The sequence below is a fragment of the Hemicordylus capensis genome, chromosome 6, assembly GCF_027244095.1.
Source record: "Hemicordylus capensis ecotype Gifberg chromosome 6, rHemCap1.1.pri, whole genome shotgun sequence".
Classification (NCBI taxonomy): Eukaryota; Metazoa; Chordata; class Lepidosauria; order Squamata; family Cordylidae; genus Hemicordylus; species Hemicordylus capensis.
In genome coordinates, this window is record NC_069662.1 from 2,712,935 (window position 1) to 2,733,100 (window position 20,166).

Genomic DNA, 20,166 nt, shown 5'->3' on the forward strand with positions numbered 1-20,166 from the left:
AATATCCTGCATCAGTCATACAAAATATAACACACACCCCATAAACTAATTCTCCCACAAAACAAAAAAGACCTTGACCCACCGGCAATGTTGGTGGTGAAATATAACTTCTCCAGCATCACAGGACTAGGAATTCAGTTCACACAGCTTAATGCTTTCAGCTCGGCTTCCAGGAGAGATGGCCCAACCCTTGTTTTATTTATGTGCTTGAAGGACCCCAAAAGCCCTGTTCCATAGGGCTTCCCAAACTTGCTCCCTAGATGTTGGGCTGCTGCTGTTGTTGTGATAAATCCAAAACATCTGGGGAGCCAAGGTGAGGACACCCTGATTGAACCCATATAAGAGACACTCTTGTGTTGTTGGTTGATTAATTAAGTGCCATCAAGTTGGTGTCGACTCTTAGCGACCACACAGATAGATTCTCTCCAGGATGATCTGTCTTCAACTTGGCCTTTGAGGTCTCTCAGTGGTACATTCATTGCTGTCGTCATCGAGTCCATCCACCTTGCTGCTGGTCAGAGGCGCTCTTACCCCTGGACTTCAGGGCCGAAGTCCAGGGTCTTCACAGCCCCTGGGGCCCCCCAAATCCTCTTTAGTCTGTCCTGGGCAGGGTGGTCACCCAGCTGAGCATGATGATGCTTAATTTGTGGGGGGGGGGTCCCCTCAAAAGACGTGTAGGTCCAGGCTCCAAAATTACCTAGGTGCATCTCTGCTGCTGGTCGTCCTCTTCTTCTCTTTCCTCCAACTATTCCCAGCATTATGGACTTCTCAAGAGAGCTGGGTCTTTGCATAATGTGTCCAAAAGATGATAGTTTGAGCCTGTGTTGTTAACCAGGCATAAAATTCAGGCCACCTGGCTGGCAGTCTCCCCTCTCCTTCAATCCCCTCAATTAGCAAAGGGGTCTGGATGCTCTAGGACCTCAACTCTGCTCCCACCCGTGAAATCCAACCCCACCCCCCCCACCCCGCCTTTTTGTTCTGCACACAGAAGGTTAACTGGCCGAAGCGTCACCAGGATCTCAGCTGCAGGGGTCCAGCTGCTTCTCACGCATCTTCTGACCTTTCCCTTGATGGAGATTAAGCTTGATGGAGTTTTTAATTACCCCCCTTCAGGGAGAGAAAAGGTGGGAGGGCTGGAGTGCAAGACCAGCCAGGGAACCTGCACTTGGTCAAAGAGCTGTGAGGATAAAGTGCTGGTGAGAAGAACTATGTCCCTAGCCCTGAACTCTTTGGAGGGAGGACAGGCTGCAGAACCTCTGACAGTGGTCCCCTTGCGACCACTTCCTGCCCCTGGCAAAGTGAAGTGCTCCTTGCAACACTCAGCCCAGTCCCGAAGAGCTGCTCCAGTAGTTGCAGCTGATGCCCCAGTTATCTGCCTCCTGAAGTGACAGCCTCACCTTGCCTCATGAAAGAACCCAACCAGACCACTGGTCCATCTAGCACAGGTTTGTCTTCTCGGACTCCCGGCAGCAATAAAGTCCTTTCTCGGCTCTACTGGAAATGGTGCTGGAGCTTGAACATGGGAGGGACCTTCCTTGTGTAAAATCAACATTGCTACAGCCTCTCCCCTCAATATTTATATTGATATACCACCAATGTTCCCTCTAGCAGGGATTCCCAGGTGTTGGTGACTAAAACTCCCACAACCCCCAAGCAAAGGCTATTGCAGCTGGGGATGCTGGGAGTTGTAGTCAACAACATCTGGGAATCCCTGTTCAAGGGGACACTGTATACCACCCTTCGTCCCAAGGCCCTAGGGCAGTTAACAACAATGTAAAACAAAATTAAATAAAACAAATATTAAAAGATAAGATAATAAAACCCAAAACAGAACAAAATTTAGCTTTTTAATTTTTTTTAATTTTTAATTTTTTAAAATTTTTTTAAAGCCAGGACAACTCATTGGCCAAGAGCCTGAGTAAGCAGCAGGCAGACAGAGGACTGATTTAATCTCTCTCCCCCAGCCAGTCTCGGCCAATAAAAGCTGCCAGTGAAGGTCTAGCTTTCTCCCTGGCATCTGAAGGACCTGATTTCAGCTGCTGCTTAAACTTTGACGTGGCTCATCCTCTCGAATGACATCATAATGAAAGACAAGAGTACCTCTGAGCTGATGTGGAGTGCCTTTTTGTACATGGAGAGCACTTAACACATAGATCACATGTGATGCTCTCACACGCACATGTTTTACTGCTTCCCAGCATGCAGTTGTCACAGAAAGTGCCAGGGGACATGGTGACATGATGTATTTCATGCAGCAAAATGCACGTAGGTCACACATAACAGGTTAATTTATACACGAATAGAAGGAGGTGCTTCTTGACACAGCGTGTAGTTAAACTATGGAATTCACTGCCACCAGATATAGTGATGGCTACAAATCTGGACAGTTTTAAAAACAGGATTAGACAAATTAATGGAGAAGATAGAGCTACCAATCTAAGCCTGGGTAGTTGTATAGTTCCATCAGGATCGGTGGAGGGGGGATGACCCCTGACCCCAGGTGCTAGGGAATACCAATGGGAAGGGTGTTCCCTCCTCCCCACCACCACTTGTGGGCTTCTCAGAGGCACCTGGTAGATCACTGTGTGAAGCAGGATGCTGGACTAGACAGGCCTTGGGCCTGACCCAGCTGGGCTTTTTTTTAATGTTATTGGAAAACACATCAAGTCAGGGCTGAGCCTGAGAAGATTTTTGTGATGCCAGAAGACAATATATGAAAAAAGTACTCAAACAGGATAAGAGAAGTACACAAGAATGTTACGAGTACTATTTAAAGTGAAATACTAAAGCAATGTATGAAAGAGCAAATAATACCACATATGATGGATAACAATGCTGGATCCACTCAGTGCGAACTATAAAACTGTAACAAGAAAAACATACTGTGCGCCTTAGCAGAGAAAACGTGTCCTGCTAAATGTCACATTTCGGACTCTTCTTCAGTTCCAACGACGGGAGGGACATGATCCAAAGCTTCATGAGTCCAGGACGGATAGGAAGAAATTATGCAGACAGATAATAATCCTAAGGAGCATCAATATCTTTATGACGGTCTTTGACCACCAGCATGGAAAATCTCGCCAAAACTTCCTTCTCCTGGAGAGGATTCGAAGAGACAGTGATCGAAGAGCGCAGCCCGCCCACAGAAAGGCTACGCGTGCGGGCTGCCGCGCCGGCCCCGTCCGCTCGCGAGAACTGCACTGGGGGAATCCCTCGCTCGTCGCGGGCTTTCTCACAAGAGCGCCCCCCGCTGCGCTGACCAGGGCGGGTTTGGCCGTCGAATTCGGGCCCGGCGCCGGAGCCTTCAGCCATGGCCCGTAGAGGTAAACGGGGTGACCCCGTTCCCCGAATCCCGCCCCCGCTTCAGTGAGGGGAGTGTGCGGGGCGGGGGAGGCGGCTGTTCCCTCCCCGCCCCCGCTTTTCCCCGGGAAAAGCTTTTGCAGCGCGGCTGCCTGGCCGCGGAATCGCCGCGTGGGGCTCCCTCCTTCCTTCTCCCATTGAGAAAAGGGCGGCGGGGCGGGGGTGAGGGAGAGGTTGGAACGCTCGGGGCGCCAGCGTTCGGAGGATGGAACGCGGAGTGGCGCGGAGGAGCTCCATTGAGACAAGGGCGAGGAGGGCGGGGGCGTCCGGGCCCCCCACGAGACGTCAATGGCTCTCCCGCGGCGGCTTGGGAGCCGGGCTTCCGGGCAAGGAAAAACGCCCCGATCCCTCCTAGCCGTGTCTGTCTGGCATACAACAAGTCAGCGTTTCAAAGGAGTCCGTGGAATTGGGGGCGAGTAACACGTGCCGTCGTGGATCGGGCTGGGAAGTCGCCTTTTCCCCCCTCCCGACGCCCCTCTTCGCGGTTCCAGGACCCGAAGGGCCGACTAGAGCACCGTTTGCTCTGCTTGCTTTCCCCGCTCGTAGGAAGCTGCCATTTACCGAGTCAGACCTTTGGTCTATCTAGCTCAGTATTGTGTACTGCGACTGGCAGCGGCTTCTCCAAGGTGCAGGCAGAGTGAGAGGGAACTTGGAACCTTCTGCTCTTCCCATCCCTCCAGGGGAATATCTTACGGTGCTCACACTTCTAGTCTCCCATTCCTATGCAGACCCTGCTTAGCTAAGGGGACAAGTCTTGCTTGCTGCCACCAGACCAGCTTTCCTCCATGCAGTTTCCCCCCTGTTGCTGAAGAAAGCAGACCCCCCGCCCCCAACAACACTTGGAGGGATTTCAAGGGGGGAAGTGATGCGCGGCGTGGGAGGGAGCAGAAGGAAACATGCTAAAAACCTGTTTCGATGGGTGAAGACAGTGATGGGGGGGGGGAGAGGCTGCTGCACGATGGGGGGAGGGGTGGGTGTTGACAAACCGCTTACTTAGTGGGGGGGGGGCGTTGGAGGAGGCTCCCGCGTCTGGCCAGCTCCTCTCTTAATACATTTTTATCCGGCCCCTCTAAGGAGTTCATGTCTCTCTGTATAGGCCTCCTTCTCAAGCTGCTTCTCGGGGTGCGCGTGCAAGATGTCCTTACTTTATTTGTTGAACAACCCATAACAATTGTTCTCTGGGTGACTTATAAAGTAAAGTAATCTCTTTTCTTTAAAAAAACAAACACCCCACAAAAACATGTAATACCTATAAACCTTTAACAGGTGCAATTCTTATTATTTTAAGCAAATAGCATGCATTTAACTGGTGTGCTCTCCTTTCAAATGCAAACTTACTGGCAAGTGAACTGAGAATTTTGAATGTCACATTTTCCATCACAGTTTTTAGAAAGCAAGTGAAATCCTGGCTTTTTACCCAGGTTTTTATATGAGTGTTGTTGCTGCTCTGTATTTTATGGTCGTATTGTGTGTGTGTGTGTTTAAAAAAGTTTAATTAGATTTGTATTTTTATATTCTAACTTAATATTTTTATTGTCTTATATTGTGTTAAATGTTTGGTAAATTGTCTTGGGATTGTTTTAATGAAATTTTAATAAAATAAATTTAACAATAATTTTTAAAAAAATGTACATTTTGATAGTGAGTTTGTAGGTGAGTAAACAATGCAGCTGCTATGTAGAATCTTAAAGAGAGAGAGAGAGTGTGTGTCTCACACCCACCCACAAGGCTTGGTTAGGTGTGCTTAAGTAAGAGCTCCAGGAAGACAGCTGAGCCATATGCCGGGGGATACCCAAATTGTCAACTTATTTTATTTATCATATTTAACTTAATGTCCACTTCCTGAGAATGTAGCAGCTGAGAGCCTTCTATGAATATTCAACAGTTTTAAGTCATAGGTTGTAACAACTGCATCAAGTCAGATAAAAAAGATTCCCATTGAACTCTGTGAGACTCGCTTCCAAGGGGACAGGCATAAGCTTGTCCTGCTCCTTTGCAGTAAATATAAACCCAGATCCACTGACAAAATTTTCTTGCAAAATTAGATGTGATTTTTCAAGCGCTGCCTGGAGGAACATACCACTGTAGGAGAAATTGCACATAGGCAATGTTTAAGGCTACTCAGAATTTCACAGTGTAGGGCATGCTGGCAGAGAATTTTGCTGCGCCAGAAACTCATTCCTGTCCAGCCGTGGCAGGCTAAATGCCAGCTCACCAGAAGGGCAACATGCAAGAGCAAAGGGTGGTGTTAGGGGCATGCCCCCCTCCGAATTGTTCAGAGCCCCAAATCTCATCCGCCACCTCCCTCCTCCGTGACCTCTTCCAGAAAGCAAATGGAGGCACCTGTACAGAGCAGAGGAGAATGCTTCTTGCCTCTCCTAGCTTTCTGCTGCTTCATCCTTCGTAGGTGTGGCACTATAATCTTACAGACTAAAACAATGTGATTATTTGGGGGGCTATGATTGAGTTTAATTATCAGGGGGTCTGTGGGCCTGGGTCCCAGATATTTTAAGCGCCTAGCAAGGCCCCTGGCAACATCCCTTCCCAGCACTCAGATATACTGCTTCTGAAAGTGGAGGCTCCCTCTAGCCATCATGACTAGTAGCCGCTGATAGACCTTTTCTTTTCATCCTCCGTGAATCGGACTCACACCCCCCCCAGTAGCCCTCAATGTATCTTGGAGGCAGCACACTCCATACATTTATTCTATGTTGAGTGGAAGGTTTCTTTTGGCCTGTCTCCTGTCCACTGGCCCATCAAGCCGATGGAATGATGTTGAGTTCTAATGAGGAGGAGAAAAACTTCTCTCTCTCCTTCCCTGCCTCCCTGTTCTCAGCATCAAGGGTCATGTTTGTTTATATGTCATATTTCTGTATCGCCTGATATGTGTATTTCTAAGTGGTGTACACAATTTAAAACACAACAAATATAAAACAGAGTAAAACCAATTAAAACAAATTCCATGGAATAAAAAGTTAAAACAATTTCATGGGATAAAAACAGCTTAAAATTAATTTCAGCTAAGCAGGTGTGTCTTTGGGGTCTTCCTAAAAGAAATCGGAGATGGGGAATCTCTTATTTTGACAAGGAGCATATTCCAAAGCCCTGGGGCAGCCACGGAGAAGGTCCAGGCTTGAGTCACCGCCAAACGAGCCGGTGGCAACCGTAACCGGACCTCCCCAGATGATCTTAATAATCGGCAGGATTCATGACAAAGGAGGCGGCCCCTTATGTACCCTGGGCCCAAACCCTTCAGGGCTCTACAGGTAATAACCGGCACTTTGTATTTTGCCCGGAAACACATCGACAGCCAGTGCAGTTCTTCTAAAACCAGTGTTACGTGGTCCCTTCGGGTTGTCCCAGAGACCATCCTGGCTGCTGCATTCTGTACCAATTGTCGTTTCCGGACTACATACACACACAGCCTCGAGTAGAGTGCATTGCAGTAGTCAAGCCTGGAGATTCCCAGCATATGCACCACTGTTTTAAAGGCACATACCTCATGGCACAGTGGGAAATGACTTGACTAGCAAGCCAGAGGTTGCCGGTTCGAATCCCCGCTGGTATGTTGCCCAGACTATGGGAAACACCTATCTCGGCCTCCGTGCAGCTGCGCCATTTTCTTGCACCAGTGAAACTTTGCTGGTTGCACAAGAGCACCTTTGGGACACCAGCCAGTATTCTCCAGCTGCTGATCCTCCTCCCCCCCCCCCGGCCTTCCCTTCCCATCCCTTCCCTTTCTCCTGTAGGATTCTCCGCCACCGAGATGCACCAGATCCCAGATTCTGATTCAGATGTGGAGCCACCGCTAAGCCAGGAGAAATTTCTTGAGCTTTGGAAAATGATACAGGACGGAACTGGTGACAGTTTGGTAAGCAGTGATGCAGGCATGGGGGGAGGGGGAGAAGGCAAACCCAGGAGTTCGGGAACAAAGGCAGCGGCAGGAGTGGGTGGAGAAGGAGCTCTTGCAGGGCCGAAACCCACTGGGAAGGCTGGGGTAGTCCATCCCCAGAGAAAAACTCTATCTGGTGCAGTTTCACACTACCCAACCTCCTGTCGGGTAGAAAAAAGCAGGGAGAAAATTTCCCCTGATGCACAGGAGTTCGGGACAGACAAAAGCAAGTGACTGTACTTTGCCTGATTTGTAATTGCCTTGTGGCATCGTTTCCCTTTCGACTCTCCAAGAAACCTCCCCTCATCCGAAACACATTGGGCATGGAGCTGGCAGCCAACCTTGAACACGGCGGCCCCCTGACGGCTCTGTCTACAGTGGGGGAAGGTTCCAGGAGAGTGGGAAAGGAAGGGGGCATCCTTTTCCCTCCCCGCTTTCTTTCCCCCCTGGGGGGGATCAGAAACCCCCCTGTTGTGGGGCTGGAGACTCTGGTGCCGGGTTGCTGGTCCTTACTTGTCGTCTTATTATCCAGTCGACAGAAGTGGGAAATTGAGTGAATTTCCCCCCCTCTTCTCTCCCCCACTACCCCACTCTCTTTCAGGATGTGGACCTGCATCAGAATTTCGGTTCGAGCCCCCTGCCCCCTGAGCGGGAAGGGAGCAGCCAGAGGGTAGAGGCAAACAGAGAGGGTTTCGAGGTGGTTCTAGACACTTCTTCTATCCCTTCCACCACCGACTACGCCGGCGAGCACGATTTCCAGCTGGAATTCCAGAAGTCGAGCACTGCCAAATCCGTCACCTGCACCGTACGGAACTGGGGGAGGGTCTAGCTTTAGAAACTGGGCAATCCTCAAACCGCCACTTTATTTTATCCCTACAGGGGGTTCATAAAAGAGCTGTGTCTGTGGAAGGAGGAAGTCATCACATGCCCATATTGCAAATTTATACTCCAGATGTTAGGAAGCCGCCTTCTACTGAGTCAGACCATCGGTCCATCTAGTTCAGTATTGTCTACCCAGACTGGCAGTGGCTTCTCCAAGGTTGCAGGCAGGAGTCTCTCTCAGCCCTCTCTTGGAGATGCTGCCAGGGAGGGGACTTGGGACCTTCTGCATGCAAGCATGCAGATGCTCTTCCCAAAGTGACCTTATCTCCTGAGGGGAATCTCTCACAGTGCTCACACATGTAGTCTCCCATTCAAACGCAAACCAGGGTGGACCCTGCTTAGCAAAGTGTGCATGGGTGGGGGTGGGAGTGTTGTGGGAGACCTTCTTCACTTTATTTCCTTTTATTTAGATCTGTAGCTTCCCTTATCCAGAGGACTCCGGGTGGGTTGAATTATTATTTTTTACAATTCTATATTAAGATAAAATGCAGAACTCCTGCTTAGGCAAGCGTTCCCAACCTTGGGTCCCCAGATGCTGTTGGGACTACAACTCCCATCACCCCCCAGCCACAATGCCCGGGGGATGATGGGAGTTGTAGTCCTAACAGCATCTGGGGACCCAAGTTTGAGGATCCCTGCTGTAAGGACTTGTACACTGGTCTCATCCCGATGAGTTGGGCACTGTACAGAATATCAAGCTATCCCAAGGAACAGGTTTGCTCTCGCAGTCTGTGGGAAGGAGGCAGAGTGTCTGTCAAGTGTTGGGGTCTTGATTTGAGCCTGTCCTACCTCTGTGTGAGTTACTGCTCTTGCTTGCCAATCAGCCTTGCTGGGAGGGCGGGATGTAATTCAGTCGCATTTCTTCCCTGTGTGTGAGAAGATCGTTCCCTCACAATGCAGGCTTAAACCCAGGACATAGAATTTTAGAGCTGGAAGGGACCTCGGAGGTCTTCTAGACTAACCCTCTGCTCAATGCAAGTATCTGCTGCAGCTGCAGCCCTGACGGGTAGGCCATTCAGCCTCTGAAAACCTCCAGCGAAGGAGAGCCTGTGTGGCGCTCTCTGTGGTGTGGCCTGTTCCACTCTGCAACACCTCTTGTGATTGGGAAGTTCCTCCTAATGTCGAGCCTGAATCTGCTTCCTTGTCATTCCAAGCCCTGGGTTCTAGTCCTGCCCTTGGGAGCCACAGAGAACAAGTCCCCTCCTCTGTGACAGCCCTTCAGATATTGCAAGACAACTCTCGTCTCCCTTCTTAGTCTTCTCTGCTCCAGGCTGAACATGTCCAACTCCTTTGACTGTTCCTCTTGGGCCTTGGATTCCAATCCAGACCCCTCGCCATCTTGGTTACCCTCAGCTGAACCTGTTCCAGTTGGCAGGATCAACATCCTTCTTAAAACGTGGGGTCCCGAACTGGACACAGGGTTCCAAGTGAGATCTGACCAGTGCAGAGAAGAGTGGAGCAATCGCTTCTCATCATCTGGGCACGATGTATCTGTTAATGCAGCCCAGGATGGCGTTCGCCTTTTTAGCAGCTGCATTACATGGCTGGCTCGTGTTCAACTGCTGGTCCCCTAAGACAGGGGTTCTCAGTTCTTTTTAACAAATATACCCCTTCTGTGTCAAACCTTCATCTCAGGTACCCCCACTCTCACTCTCTCTCATATTTAACTTGTCCCTTTCATTTCATTTTCATTTTCTAGATTTATATCCCGCTCTTCCTCCGAGGAGCTCAGTGTGGTGTTCATGCTTATTTTTATCCTCACAACAACCCTGTGAGGTAGGTTAGGCTGAGAGGTACATGACTGGCCCAGAGTCACCCAGTGAGCTTCATGGTTGAATAGGGATTCGAACTCGGGTCTTCCTGGTCCTAGTCCAACACTCTAACCACTACGCTATTTCAGTGACAGCACTCGTGAGTAACTGAACCTGAGCTGCAGGTTTGTGACAGAAGGGATACACTTGTTAGTTCAGAGCCTCCTAACCCTCTTATCAGTGCTAATAGTGTAATATACCATCTAGCCTTTATTTTTGCCATCCTGCCCACAAGGATATCAAGATAGGCTTTGTCGGGTGCTTTGCTGCACTCAAGATAGACGATGTCCATGGCATTCCCCTGATCTACTAAACTGGCAGCTCTCCCCAAAGGAAAAGGCGATGTTCTGCTTTGACCGTGAAACCATTGCCGTGGGCTGAGACAGTGTCCTTTTCCAGCCTCCAGGCAGCGTCCATTGGGGCAGATATAACCCCCCCCCTCCTTCCTCTCCTCTCCCACTAGCCACTTGACTGAGTGCCTCTTGGGAAGGGGCGATTTGCGTCCCAAGCAAGAGGCGAGTGCTTGACTCTTCTCCCTCCTTCAGCCTTCCTTGATCTGAAATGCTCACCTCCCACCTGCCTCCCCCCTCCAGCCTGTGGCTGCTTTTACCCCCACAAGGTTCCAGAGCTGTCTTTTGGGGCGGGCGCTGTGTCCCCGAGTTCCCCAGCCTCTGCTGACTTACTGTTAGTGGGTTCGAGCAATGGGAATCCCTCCTTCCCTCCCTGTCCTGCCCTTTTCCACAAGGGGGGCCACTGAGGAAGGCTCTCCCCTTTCAGTGCTGCTGCCCTTCTGAAGGAAGAATGTGTAGGGAGGGACTCGGAGGCGGGGACCTTGTGAGGGTGGCCACCTCAGGCCCGGCCACCTCCCTCTCCTGCAAATCTCCAGACAAGTCCCAACACGCTTCCTGGTGGCTGCTCCTCCTTCCAGCTGGCAGGCTTGCCAATGCCTCTTCTGCTGCCCCCAGGTTGGCTGCGAGGGTGGCGCTAGCTGGGGAGGGGGCTGCTTGCTGGGTCAGAGGGATTCTGCCCCAACTCCAATTCCCCCTCCGCCTCCTCCTCATTGCAACAATGGAAGAAAAGGTCAGTGCCCAGAGCAATGGGACTTTTAAAAAAGCGAGGGCGGAATACAGGGTGTGGATCAGTGCCTGGTTTGCTTTTGTGGGCGAGGATGAGATGCATTAAAATCATGCAATTAAAATAAATAATGTTATTGCTCCTTGTTTATAGGAGATTTGGGGAGCCATGGATTAGGGGTGTCGATTAGGGAAGGAGAAGTACTAGATTTGGGGGGGGGCGTCTAGGATGGTTGGATGTTGAAGGTATAGAGGGATCTGTACATGGAATGGGGGGGGGTCTGGGGAGCGGGTGAGGGGTTGGAGTCTGGGTGCTGGGATGTGTCTGAGCTCATGCAGATCAGAGGGTGTGGGGGAGGTGAGACTTGGACGCCTGGGTCCCTTGGAACCACTGGGCATCTTTCCACCAGACGGAGCACCAGTGACCCCTCCTCTTTTCCCACCTCCCCCCCCCCGCCATGCAGTATTCACCGGTGCTCAACAAGATGTTTTGCCAGTTGGGAAAGACCTGCCTGGTCCGCCTCAAGGTGTCCAGCTCCACCCCGCTGCCTCCCGGCACCCTGATCCGCACCATGGCCGTCTACAAGAAGCCCGAGCATCTTTCCGAAGTGGTGAAGCGTTGCCCGCACCATGAGCGCACCAGTGAGGGTGAGTGGCGGGGGAGACATACGGAGGCCTGGAAGGTGGGTCCCCGAATGCACCACAGGCTCCACCTCGCCCGCCCCCAGTACTTACCTGGCCATTCATCAGTGGTGAGGAAAGGCACTCTGCAGTTGCTCAGGGGCACCATCTCTATGATCATGTTTTGCACACTGAGCCTTAGTATGCTGGAGGAGGACTGCGGGGGGGGGGAATCATCAGTTTGCTCCTACCCCCCATGTCAGGATTCTGTACAGGTCCTCCCCCCCACCCCAAAGAAAAGACACACAAGCTACATCTGTGTGTGCTGGGGCAGAGTGCTTGTGAGTTGAGGTGTCTCAAACAAGTGAGCCATGTCACATATCACGGGGGAGGCCAGAATTTAAAAGTAGGAAGGGGAGAGGAAATGGGAGAGGTACCACCTTTATTTTGTTGTTGTTGTTGTTAAATTTGTATACCGCCTTTCATTAAAACCATCCCAAGGCGGCTCACCTTCTTCTAGCCGCAGGTGTATGAGGGGCTAGCTGGCTTTGGTTGCTTCGCTGGTGAGGGGTAGGCACTCTGCACGATCTCAGAGGCCACGTTCCTGTAGTCACATAGCACATTCCAGGGGCCAGCTCTGTCCCTGAAACAGGTTCTGCAGCAGAGACCTGGCTGGAACCAAGCCCCACTCCTCCCCCCACCCCGGCACGCCCCACCTCCCCTCTATGAACCAGCCACCCCGTCCTCTCCCCGCCCTGACCTCAGTTGTGTCTTCTGACAGACAAGAACACCGCTCAGCACCTGATCCTCGTGGAAGGAAACCCGCAGGCCTGCTATTGTTTGGACCCCAACACCCAGCGCCACAGCGTCGTCATCCCCTACGAGATCCCCCAGGTTATTGGGGAGACCAGTGGGAGGGAAGGTCCTTGATCCGTCCTAGTTGCTGGAGGCCTGCAGCCAGCGGCGTCTCCGGCCCCGTTTTGAATCTGCAGGCAGCATTTCCCTCCACCTCCTCGTCTCCTTCCCTGCATGAGCCTGCCAGCACCATCCACGCTCTCCCCCCCCCTTGTGAAGCTTTCCCCCTGCCTGCCTGCCTGCCCCTCCCTTGCCCCCCGCCTCCCTTTCCCCTCTGGAGCTGCCCCCTTGGCTTGCAGTGGGGCGGTGTCTGTGCGTAATTCCCCGTCTCCCTTGCAGGTGGGGACGGACTACACCCCGGTCCTGTACAACTTCATGTGCAACAGTTCCTGCATGGGGGGCATGAACAGGCGCCCCATCTTGGCCATCATCACCCTGGAGACTCCCCAGTGAGTAGCCACCTTTGCCACTTGCTTGCCAGCACCTTACCGGGTCCTAGATTGCCCTGGTCTTCAGCCTTGGGTCCCAGATGTGTTGGGACTACAACTCCCATCACCCCCAGGCATAATGGCCTCTTTTGATTATAGGAGGAGTTGTCCGATGTCTAGGGGTCCAAGGCTGAGGCCCCCTGTCCTAGTGGGTTAGGGCTGAGTGGAATTGGGATCCAGGATATCTGGGTTCAAGAGGAGGACCAGTGGAGTCCTTGATGGGGCTGAGAAGAGCCAGGACTCCTTGGTTCTTGGGGAAGGAAGTGGGGTGCTCTAGGAAGCCAGGGCAAGCATCCAGCGCAGGGTTGGCCAATCGGAGACTCTCCAAGTGTTGCTGGACTACAACTCCCATCACCCCCTGCTGCAGTAATCTGACTAGGGATGATGGGAGTTGTAGTCCAACAGTCAGGGAGGTTCAGCTTGACCAGCCCTGGTCAAGTTGGGACTTTGAACTCCATTTGCGTGAAGAGGTCATTATTTGCACCCCAGATTAGCTCTGACACAATTAGCTTTTGTTGATTGTTCCGAGGGCCGGGGGAGTGGGCGGTCCTGGGATTTCTGCCTCTGCTGCACAGTGCATTGGAATTTGCACCTCTTTTCCTGCCTGCTTTTCGCACAGAGGAATGCTTTTGGGACGCCGCTGCTTCGAAGTCCGGGTTTGCACCTGCCCTGGACGGGACCGCAGGTCAGGAGAGGAGAGCTCCTCGAAAGCGGCAAGCGCTGGCCGAAAATCCAAACGGGGTGAGCTTGATCTTGTGTCTCTGTGTTGTGCTTTGGTGTGAAGATGCCCTGGATCATCTTGGGGTGGGAGGCAGGGGAATTCAACAACAACAACAAAAGGTCTTTGCCTGGCACCAGAAGGAGCTCAGAGTTGGGGCCGGGCGAACTTCTCCGGGGAGGGTGTTTCACGTGAAGGGCGCCACAGCCGAGAAAGGGCTCTCCCTAGTGGCGATCTGCCAAACTTCAGGCGACTGGGCGACTCGGAGGAGGGCTTGAGATGAAGATGGAATAGCTCAGACATACAGGTGTAATTTCAGAGTTGGGAGGGGCCTGGGAGGTCCAGCCCACTGCTCAGTGCAGGAGACTGGTGAGGCAGCAGGTGGTCCTTGGGTCCCAAAGGGAACTGCCAGCACCTTTTAATTCTGCCCAGCAGAGGGCTGCCAGCCCGGGTTGCTGTTTAAGCACTGGGTGTTCCGTATCGCCTGCCCAGTTTGGCAGCCTGCCAGCCGTCTCTTGTCCTAACTGAAGTTTCTGAGAAGCTGCCTGATCCCATGTCGAACCCTTGGCCCGTGTATTCTCTACACTGACTGGCAGCAACAGCTCTCCAGGGTTTCAGGCAAGAGTCTTTCCCAGCCCTGCCTGGAGGTGCTGCAGGACCTTCTGTGTGCAAAGGAGGGGCTCTACTGGGAGAGCCCCATCCTCAAAATGGTGGTCTGCTTTATACATCGGTCGCTGCCTTGTGCTGAGTCAGACCCTTGGTCTGTGTAATTCAGCATTCCCTACCCTGACTGGCAGCAGCAGCAGCAGCTTCTCCAAGGTCCCAGGCAGGAGTCTCTCCCAGCCCTACCTGGAGATGCTGCCAGGGGCTGAACCGGGGACCTTCTGCAGGCAAAGTGGGGGGTTCTCTGAAGAACTGCGGTTCCTCCCCAAGTCTTCAAAGGCTGCCTCATGCCCAGTGATAACACCTACATGAAACCGCGGGGGCGGGTCATCTGTCGGTTTGGGGTGCAGTTCTCAGCTGCATGTTGCCACCCCTGGCCACGCCGGAGATGCCGTTTCTGGGCTTGGCCCGTGTCTGGAGGCTGTCGGGGTCTGGGTGGGCCAAAACAAGCTCTGACTTCATCCCTCCAAGACTGGTGACCTCTTTGCTTCCGGGTCCAATTCAAAGTGCTGGTTCTCACCTTTAAAACCCTGTCAGGTCTGAGCACCTGCTCACCTGCAGGGCCGCCTCTCCCGGCCAGTCCTGTGAGATCTTCTCGGGTTGTCCTTCTTTTGGTCCCTGGTCTCAGAGAGGTCCCTAGTACTAGGGCCCGCGGAAGGGCTTTCTCTGTTGCTGCCCCTTCACTTTGGAACTCTCCCCCCCCCAATTCGGTCTGCCTCCTGCCTTTCAGCCTTTAGAATCTTATTGAAGACATTTCTTTTCTGCCCTTTAAATCTTCTCTCCTCTTTTCTTCTCTCCTCTTTTCTCTCTTCTCTTTCTAAAATCTTGGATTCTATTCTTGTTTTGTACACCGCCCAGAGTCTGTGGATTGGGTGGAATATTACATCTTTTAAAAAATAAATCAAATGCCCAGTCTCTGCCTGGGGGGTTTCCGCTTGCCTTCCTCTGTCAGATGCTGTGCATTGTACAAACCACTCGGCCCTCCAAGGCAGCCCTGACCGGAAAATGGGTTTGTGGAAGCAGAGGTCCCAGGGTGGTGTGTTGCCCAGCAAAAAGGATTCCTCTTGGGGTTCTCAGACATGGCTCCCCAGATGTTGCTGGACTTTGATCATGTTTTGGCCACTGAGGATGAAGGGAGTTGCAGTCTCGCAAAATCAGGGGGCCAGAGTTTGAGAACCCTGGGCTGGGGGCAGTGTTCCCTCCGAACAGGGATCCTCAGATGTTGCTGACTGCAACTCCCAGAATCCCTAGCTGCAATGGCTTTTTCTTGGGGGTTATGGGAGTTGTAGTCAACAACGTCTGGGAATCCCTGTGAGAGGGAACACTGGGGTGGGGGCTGTGGGCAGGGAGGGGCCACTTGCAGAAGCTTGATTCTGGGGCCTAGGAGGAGAAAATTGGGGCTTTGGATTGAGTCACCAGGCAGTGGTGATGGGGACGCTTCTTAGTGACACCGGGGGCTGCAGGGAGGACCAGAAGAGAAGTGGTGGTGGTGGAGGGTACCTCCCATGGGCAAGATTTTTCTTGTCTTCCTAGATTTAGCAAAATATTTGGCTTGAGGATTGCCATGAGAGGCTTCTAAAACTCCAACTGGTGTGGATAGAGACACTCCCCCCCCCACACACACAAACGATGACATTTGGGGTCATCTAGCCAAATGGATTGGCAGGACATTTGGGAGGAGCGAGAGAAAATCCTTCTTCACAGAATTGGAATTTGCTGCTGTGGGGTATGGTGATGACCACAGGCTTAGATGGGTTCAAAAGGGAGCTGGGCAAATCGGTGGCTATTGGCCATGGTGACAAAATGGAGCCTCCATAGTCAGAGGCACTATATCAGCTGTTTGGGGGTAAGTTGGAGGATTGCCTTCGTGCTCTGCTGGTGGACTTCCTGGGAGCATTCGGTCGGGCGTTATGTTCTCCCGTCTCTTTCCTCAGCTCTTCTGCCAGACAGCAGTTCTGAGCCCTCCAAGAAACGTGTTGCAGGAACTTCCAAGGACAATGAGATTTACACTCTCCAGGTGGGAAGCGGCTGGCAAAAAGCTGCATTTTGTGACTTGCATGCATTCAGATGTTTGCCCTTTAATTTTTTCTCTCCTTTTTCTTCCTTCCTTTAAATCTCAGATGCTATTCTTGTTTTGTACACCGCCCTGAGTCTCTGGATTGGGCAGAATATTAAATCTTTTAATGAAATAAGTAATAAATAATTCCCTCCCACCCCGCAAGTTGGAGATACCTTGCACAACTCATCTTGCTTGGCCTCATCTTGGGGAGGAGGGAAAGGAAAGGGCTGGCTGCTGTCATGCTTGGCCATTGATCAAAATCCCACCCCTGGCCTAAGGACCACAGCGGCCGCCTGGAAGCGCGTGGCTGGACGGGAGACCTGTTGGATGTCTGGGGATTGTCGATCAGGGTGATGTGAGAGGGGGCTCTGTAGAACTGGATTATTGGTTGGTGTTGGACTACAGCTCCCATCATCCCCAGCCAAAGGCCAACTCTCATCATCCCCAGCCAAAGGCCACTGGGGATGATGGGAGTTGTAGTCCAACTTCATCTGGCAACCCAAGCTTGAGAACAACTGAACCACCTACTGCTACAAATATTTATATACTGCTTTAAGGAAAGTTCCCAAGGCAGTTTACAGAGAGAGAGAAATAAAGATGACTCCCTGTCCCCAAAGGACTCAGATTCTTTAAAAAACCCAACACATATGATAGACACCAGCAGCAGCCACTGTAGGGGTGCTGTGGTGGGGATGGATAGGGCCAGTTGCTCTCTGCCAGCTAAATAAAGAGAGTCTCCACTTGGAAAAGGTGCCTCTGCTCAGTTAGCAGGGGACGTGTTGCAGAAACTTCCAAGGACACTGTAGACAATGTCGTCATTTACACCTTCCAGGTGGGAATAAGATGACACAAAGCTGCATTCTGTGACGTTGGGGCACTTTCTGGCAACTGGCCATGCTTTCCCTCCCTCCCTTTCTAGATCCGTGGGCGTGAGCGCTACCTCAAGCTGAAGGAGATCAACGACGCCTTTGAGTTCCAAGACTCGAAACTCCAAGAGGAGTCCAGGAGCCGATGCAAGCCGGCCAAAGGGTGAGTAGTCAACCCCGCCTGCTTGCTTCCTGGTGGGAGAGGGCAGGATCCAAAGTTCTGCCCGCGCAGTGTCTTCTGGGGCAGGCAATTCCAGCAGCTGCCCACGGGGAAGCGGGGTTCCTCCCCCTCTGCTGCTTCCTTCCCCTGCAGTCAGGCTAGCAATGGCCCTCGAAGGGAGCTTCCTCGGGTTCTTCCTTGCAGAATGCAGCTTGGCTGGCTGGCTTGAGCCACCTGGCACGGTTTGCTTCCTTGAAGCACTCCTGCCCATTCTTCTGTAACGGCGGTTTTTCTTTCTCTCTGAAGGCTCCTGAAGGCTCGGAAGCAGGAGAAAGTGCCCTCTCCGTCCCATGGGAAGAAGCTAATGGTGAAGGACGAGTCGCAGGATTCCGACTAGTCCCTCCGTCTCTCCCCCACCCTGTGGCTGACTTTGAGCCTTTTCCTTCTCCCTCCCCACCCCTCCTCTGACTCGTCTTTCTAGAAGAAGATTAGAAAACAATGTGCAAAAGGAGGCATCTCTCTCTTGGCCCAAAGGAAGAGGGAAAGGAGGGTGGGCTCTTGAGGCCCGTCTCCAGCTGACGCTGCTGCCCCTGTGACTGAGCAGGGATAACTCTCTTGCCCCTCCCCTCCTGGTCAGTGGAAACATCCTTGTTTGCATGAGAGGGGGCTCCTTTCCCCTCAGTCCAGAGGTTCCCAACCTTGGGTCCCCAGATGTTGGACTACGGCTCCCAGCATCCCTTTGGCCATTGTGGCTGTGAATGATGGGAGTTGTAGTTATAACGTTAGGATATTTATACTCCGCCCCTCCAGGACACTGCTGCTCAAGGCAGCTGGCAACATCAATGAAATGCATGCAGTGTAAAATGAGACATTAATAAAGATTTTTTTTTTAAAGACCTGACTAAAACCACATTTAAAATTACAAATTTTAAAAGTTTCAAATTAGAAGTTATTAATAGCCTTGCTTAGATTGTGAGCTGCAGTCAAGGCCTGTGTCCAAAAAGAAGGAAGATCTTTCTCCTGAGGAAGCTGTGCTGTGACCCCCCAAGGAATTACGTAAGTGATGCCCCCTTGCACAAACAGCTGCCGGTTTGCAAACTTTAACAGGTCTTCTACCTGGCAGGTGAGGCATCATTTCACTGAGCACTGGAAACCTTTTAGGCACTAGAAACATTTTGATCCTCAGCTATCCTGAATTCTGCATGAAATGCCAAACGCTGTGCTTTCTGGATGTCCTTCCTGCGATTCCCCAGGGGTTTGAGCCACATTCCAGCATCTGGGAACCCTTGTTCTAAAGCAAGGGTAGAAAACCTTGACTCTCCTGCTGTTGAACTACAACTCCCATCGTCCCCAGTCATAATAAATAGTGGCTGGGAATGATGGGATTTGTAGTTCAACAATGCTGGAGTACCACAGGTTGGGAACCCCTGTTCTAAAGTATCGCCAGAGGATATAGGGTGGAAACAGCCACCTCGATCCCAGACGGCCTTAGACTGGGGGTTTTCTGGAGACGGGTGTGTGTGTGTGTGGCGGTAGGGGTTACCTATATATTTGGAGGAGAGCATCCAAGGCTGGTTCCTAGGGCAGACCCTCTCCCTCACTGTACACCTTGCCCCCCAAGTAAGAATGTTTATATATATATATATTTATTTTTTATATATGGTTAGGTTTGCATACTGCCTTCCATTAAAATAATCTCAAGGCAGTTTACGATGCATTTAAAAACATCACAGAACTATTAAGCAGTTGAAACAATACAAATATTAAATTGGAATGTAAAAAAACCCAAACCTAATTAAAAGTTTAAAAACGACACACAATAAAACCATGGTGCATGGCACAGAATGCGCACAGATTCCTCACCTCCCCGGCCTTGTGGCATGTGAAAGTCTCTCTGTTTGCTTTACCAGCCTCCTCTCTTGGTACACCCTCTGCTATCATTTGGGAATTGTTGTATCTTAAAAGGTTTTTTATATGCTTGTTTTTCTTATGTTTGCCGATCTTTTGTAGTCAGGATACAGAATAAATTGTTTCCTAATATATCAGAAGTGTTTTTTGAGAAAGGGGCAGGGATTGTGCTATGGGAGTGGATCAGTCCAGTACTGGGACTTGTATTTAAATTCCAGCTTTACCAGTAATGCAGACCATCTCAGCTATCTGTGTTGGCCCACGAGAGAAAAATCCAAAAGGTTTTTATTAGGAGCAACTCAGATACCACCCAAGATTGTGAGCAAGCATTTGAGTATTCCAGAGTGGGCTGGACATGAACCATCCCCACCTCCAAAGCCAAGTCCAATTTTTAGGTCGCCTTCCTCCTCCTGGATAGCCAGACCTGGTATTTCTCAAGGTTCGAGCCTGAGAGGTGCTGGACGTGGGTGTGGCACGTCTGCAAGATTCTCAGCAGCCTGAGAGCACCGACCTTTTCTTCGCCCTCATGAGAAGAGACAGGATGCACAGAGGCTGGTCTCTCCAAAGCTGCTTTGCCTGTTTGCTTCAGGAGTGAGGCAGAAATGACCCGGAAGGCACCCCCAGCAGCGGCATGTGAAGGCCACGTGAGAGCAGCCTCCGTCTCCTCCTCTGGTGCGGCAGAAGTCAAACTTACTATTACGAGCATCCCTTATGAACATGTCTTAAGGTATCCCATTATGTGAATTTCCTACATTGTCACGTTCTCCGGACAGGTATGCAGAGACAGTGGGTCTCTTCTCCGGCCATTAA

At 51.4% G+C, this 20,166-nt stretch overlaps 1 protein-coding gene across 1 annotated transcript; it reads left to right on the forward strand.

Moving 5' to 3' along the window:
- Positions 1-3,165: 3,165 nt before the first annotated feature.
- On the forward strand, positions 3,166-19,488 carry LOC128331404 (cellular tumor antigen p53-like). Its single transcript, XM_053264756.1, has 10 exons — positions 3,166-3,323; positions 7,110-7,231; positions 7,854-8,057; positions 11,483-11,666; positions 12,421-12,533; positions 12,834-12,943; positions 13,602-13,723; positions 16,298-16,380; positions 17,342-17,451; positions 17,755-19,488. Exons 1-10 carry the CDS (start codon positions 3,311-3,313, stop codon positions 17,843-17,845), a joined length of 1,152 nt encoding a protein of 383 aa, XP_053120731.1. The 5' UTR covers positions 3,166-3,310; the 3' UTR covers positions 17,846-19,488.
- The last annotated feature ends 678 nt before the right edge of the window (positions 19,489-20,166 follow it).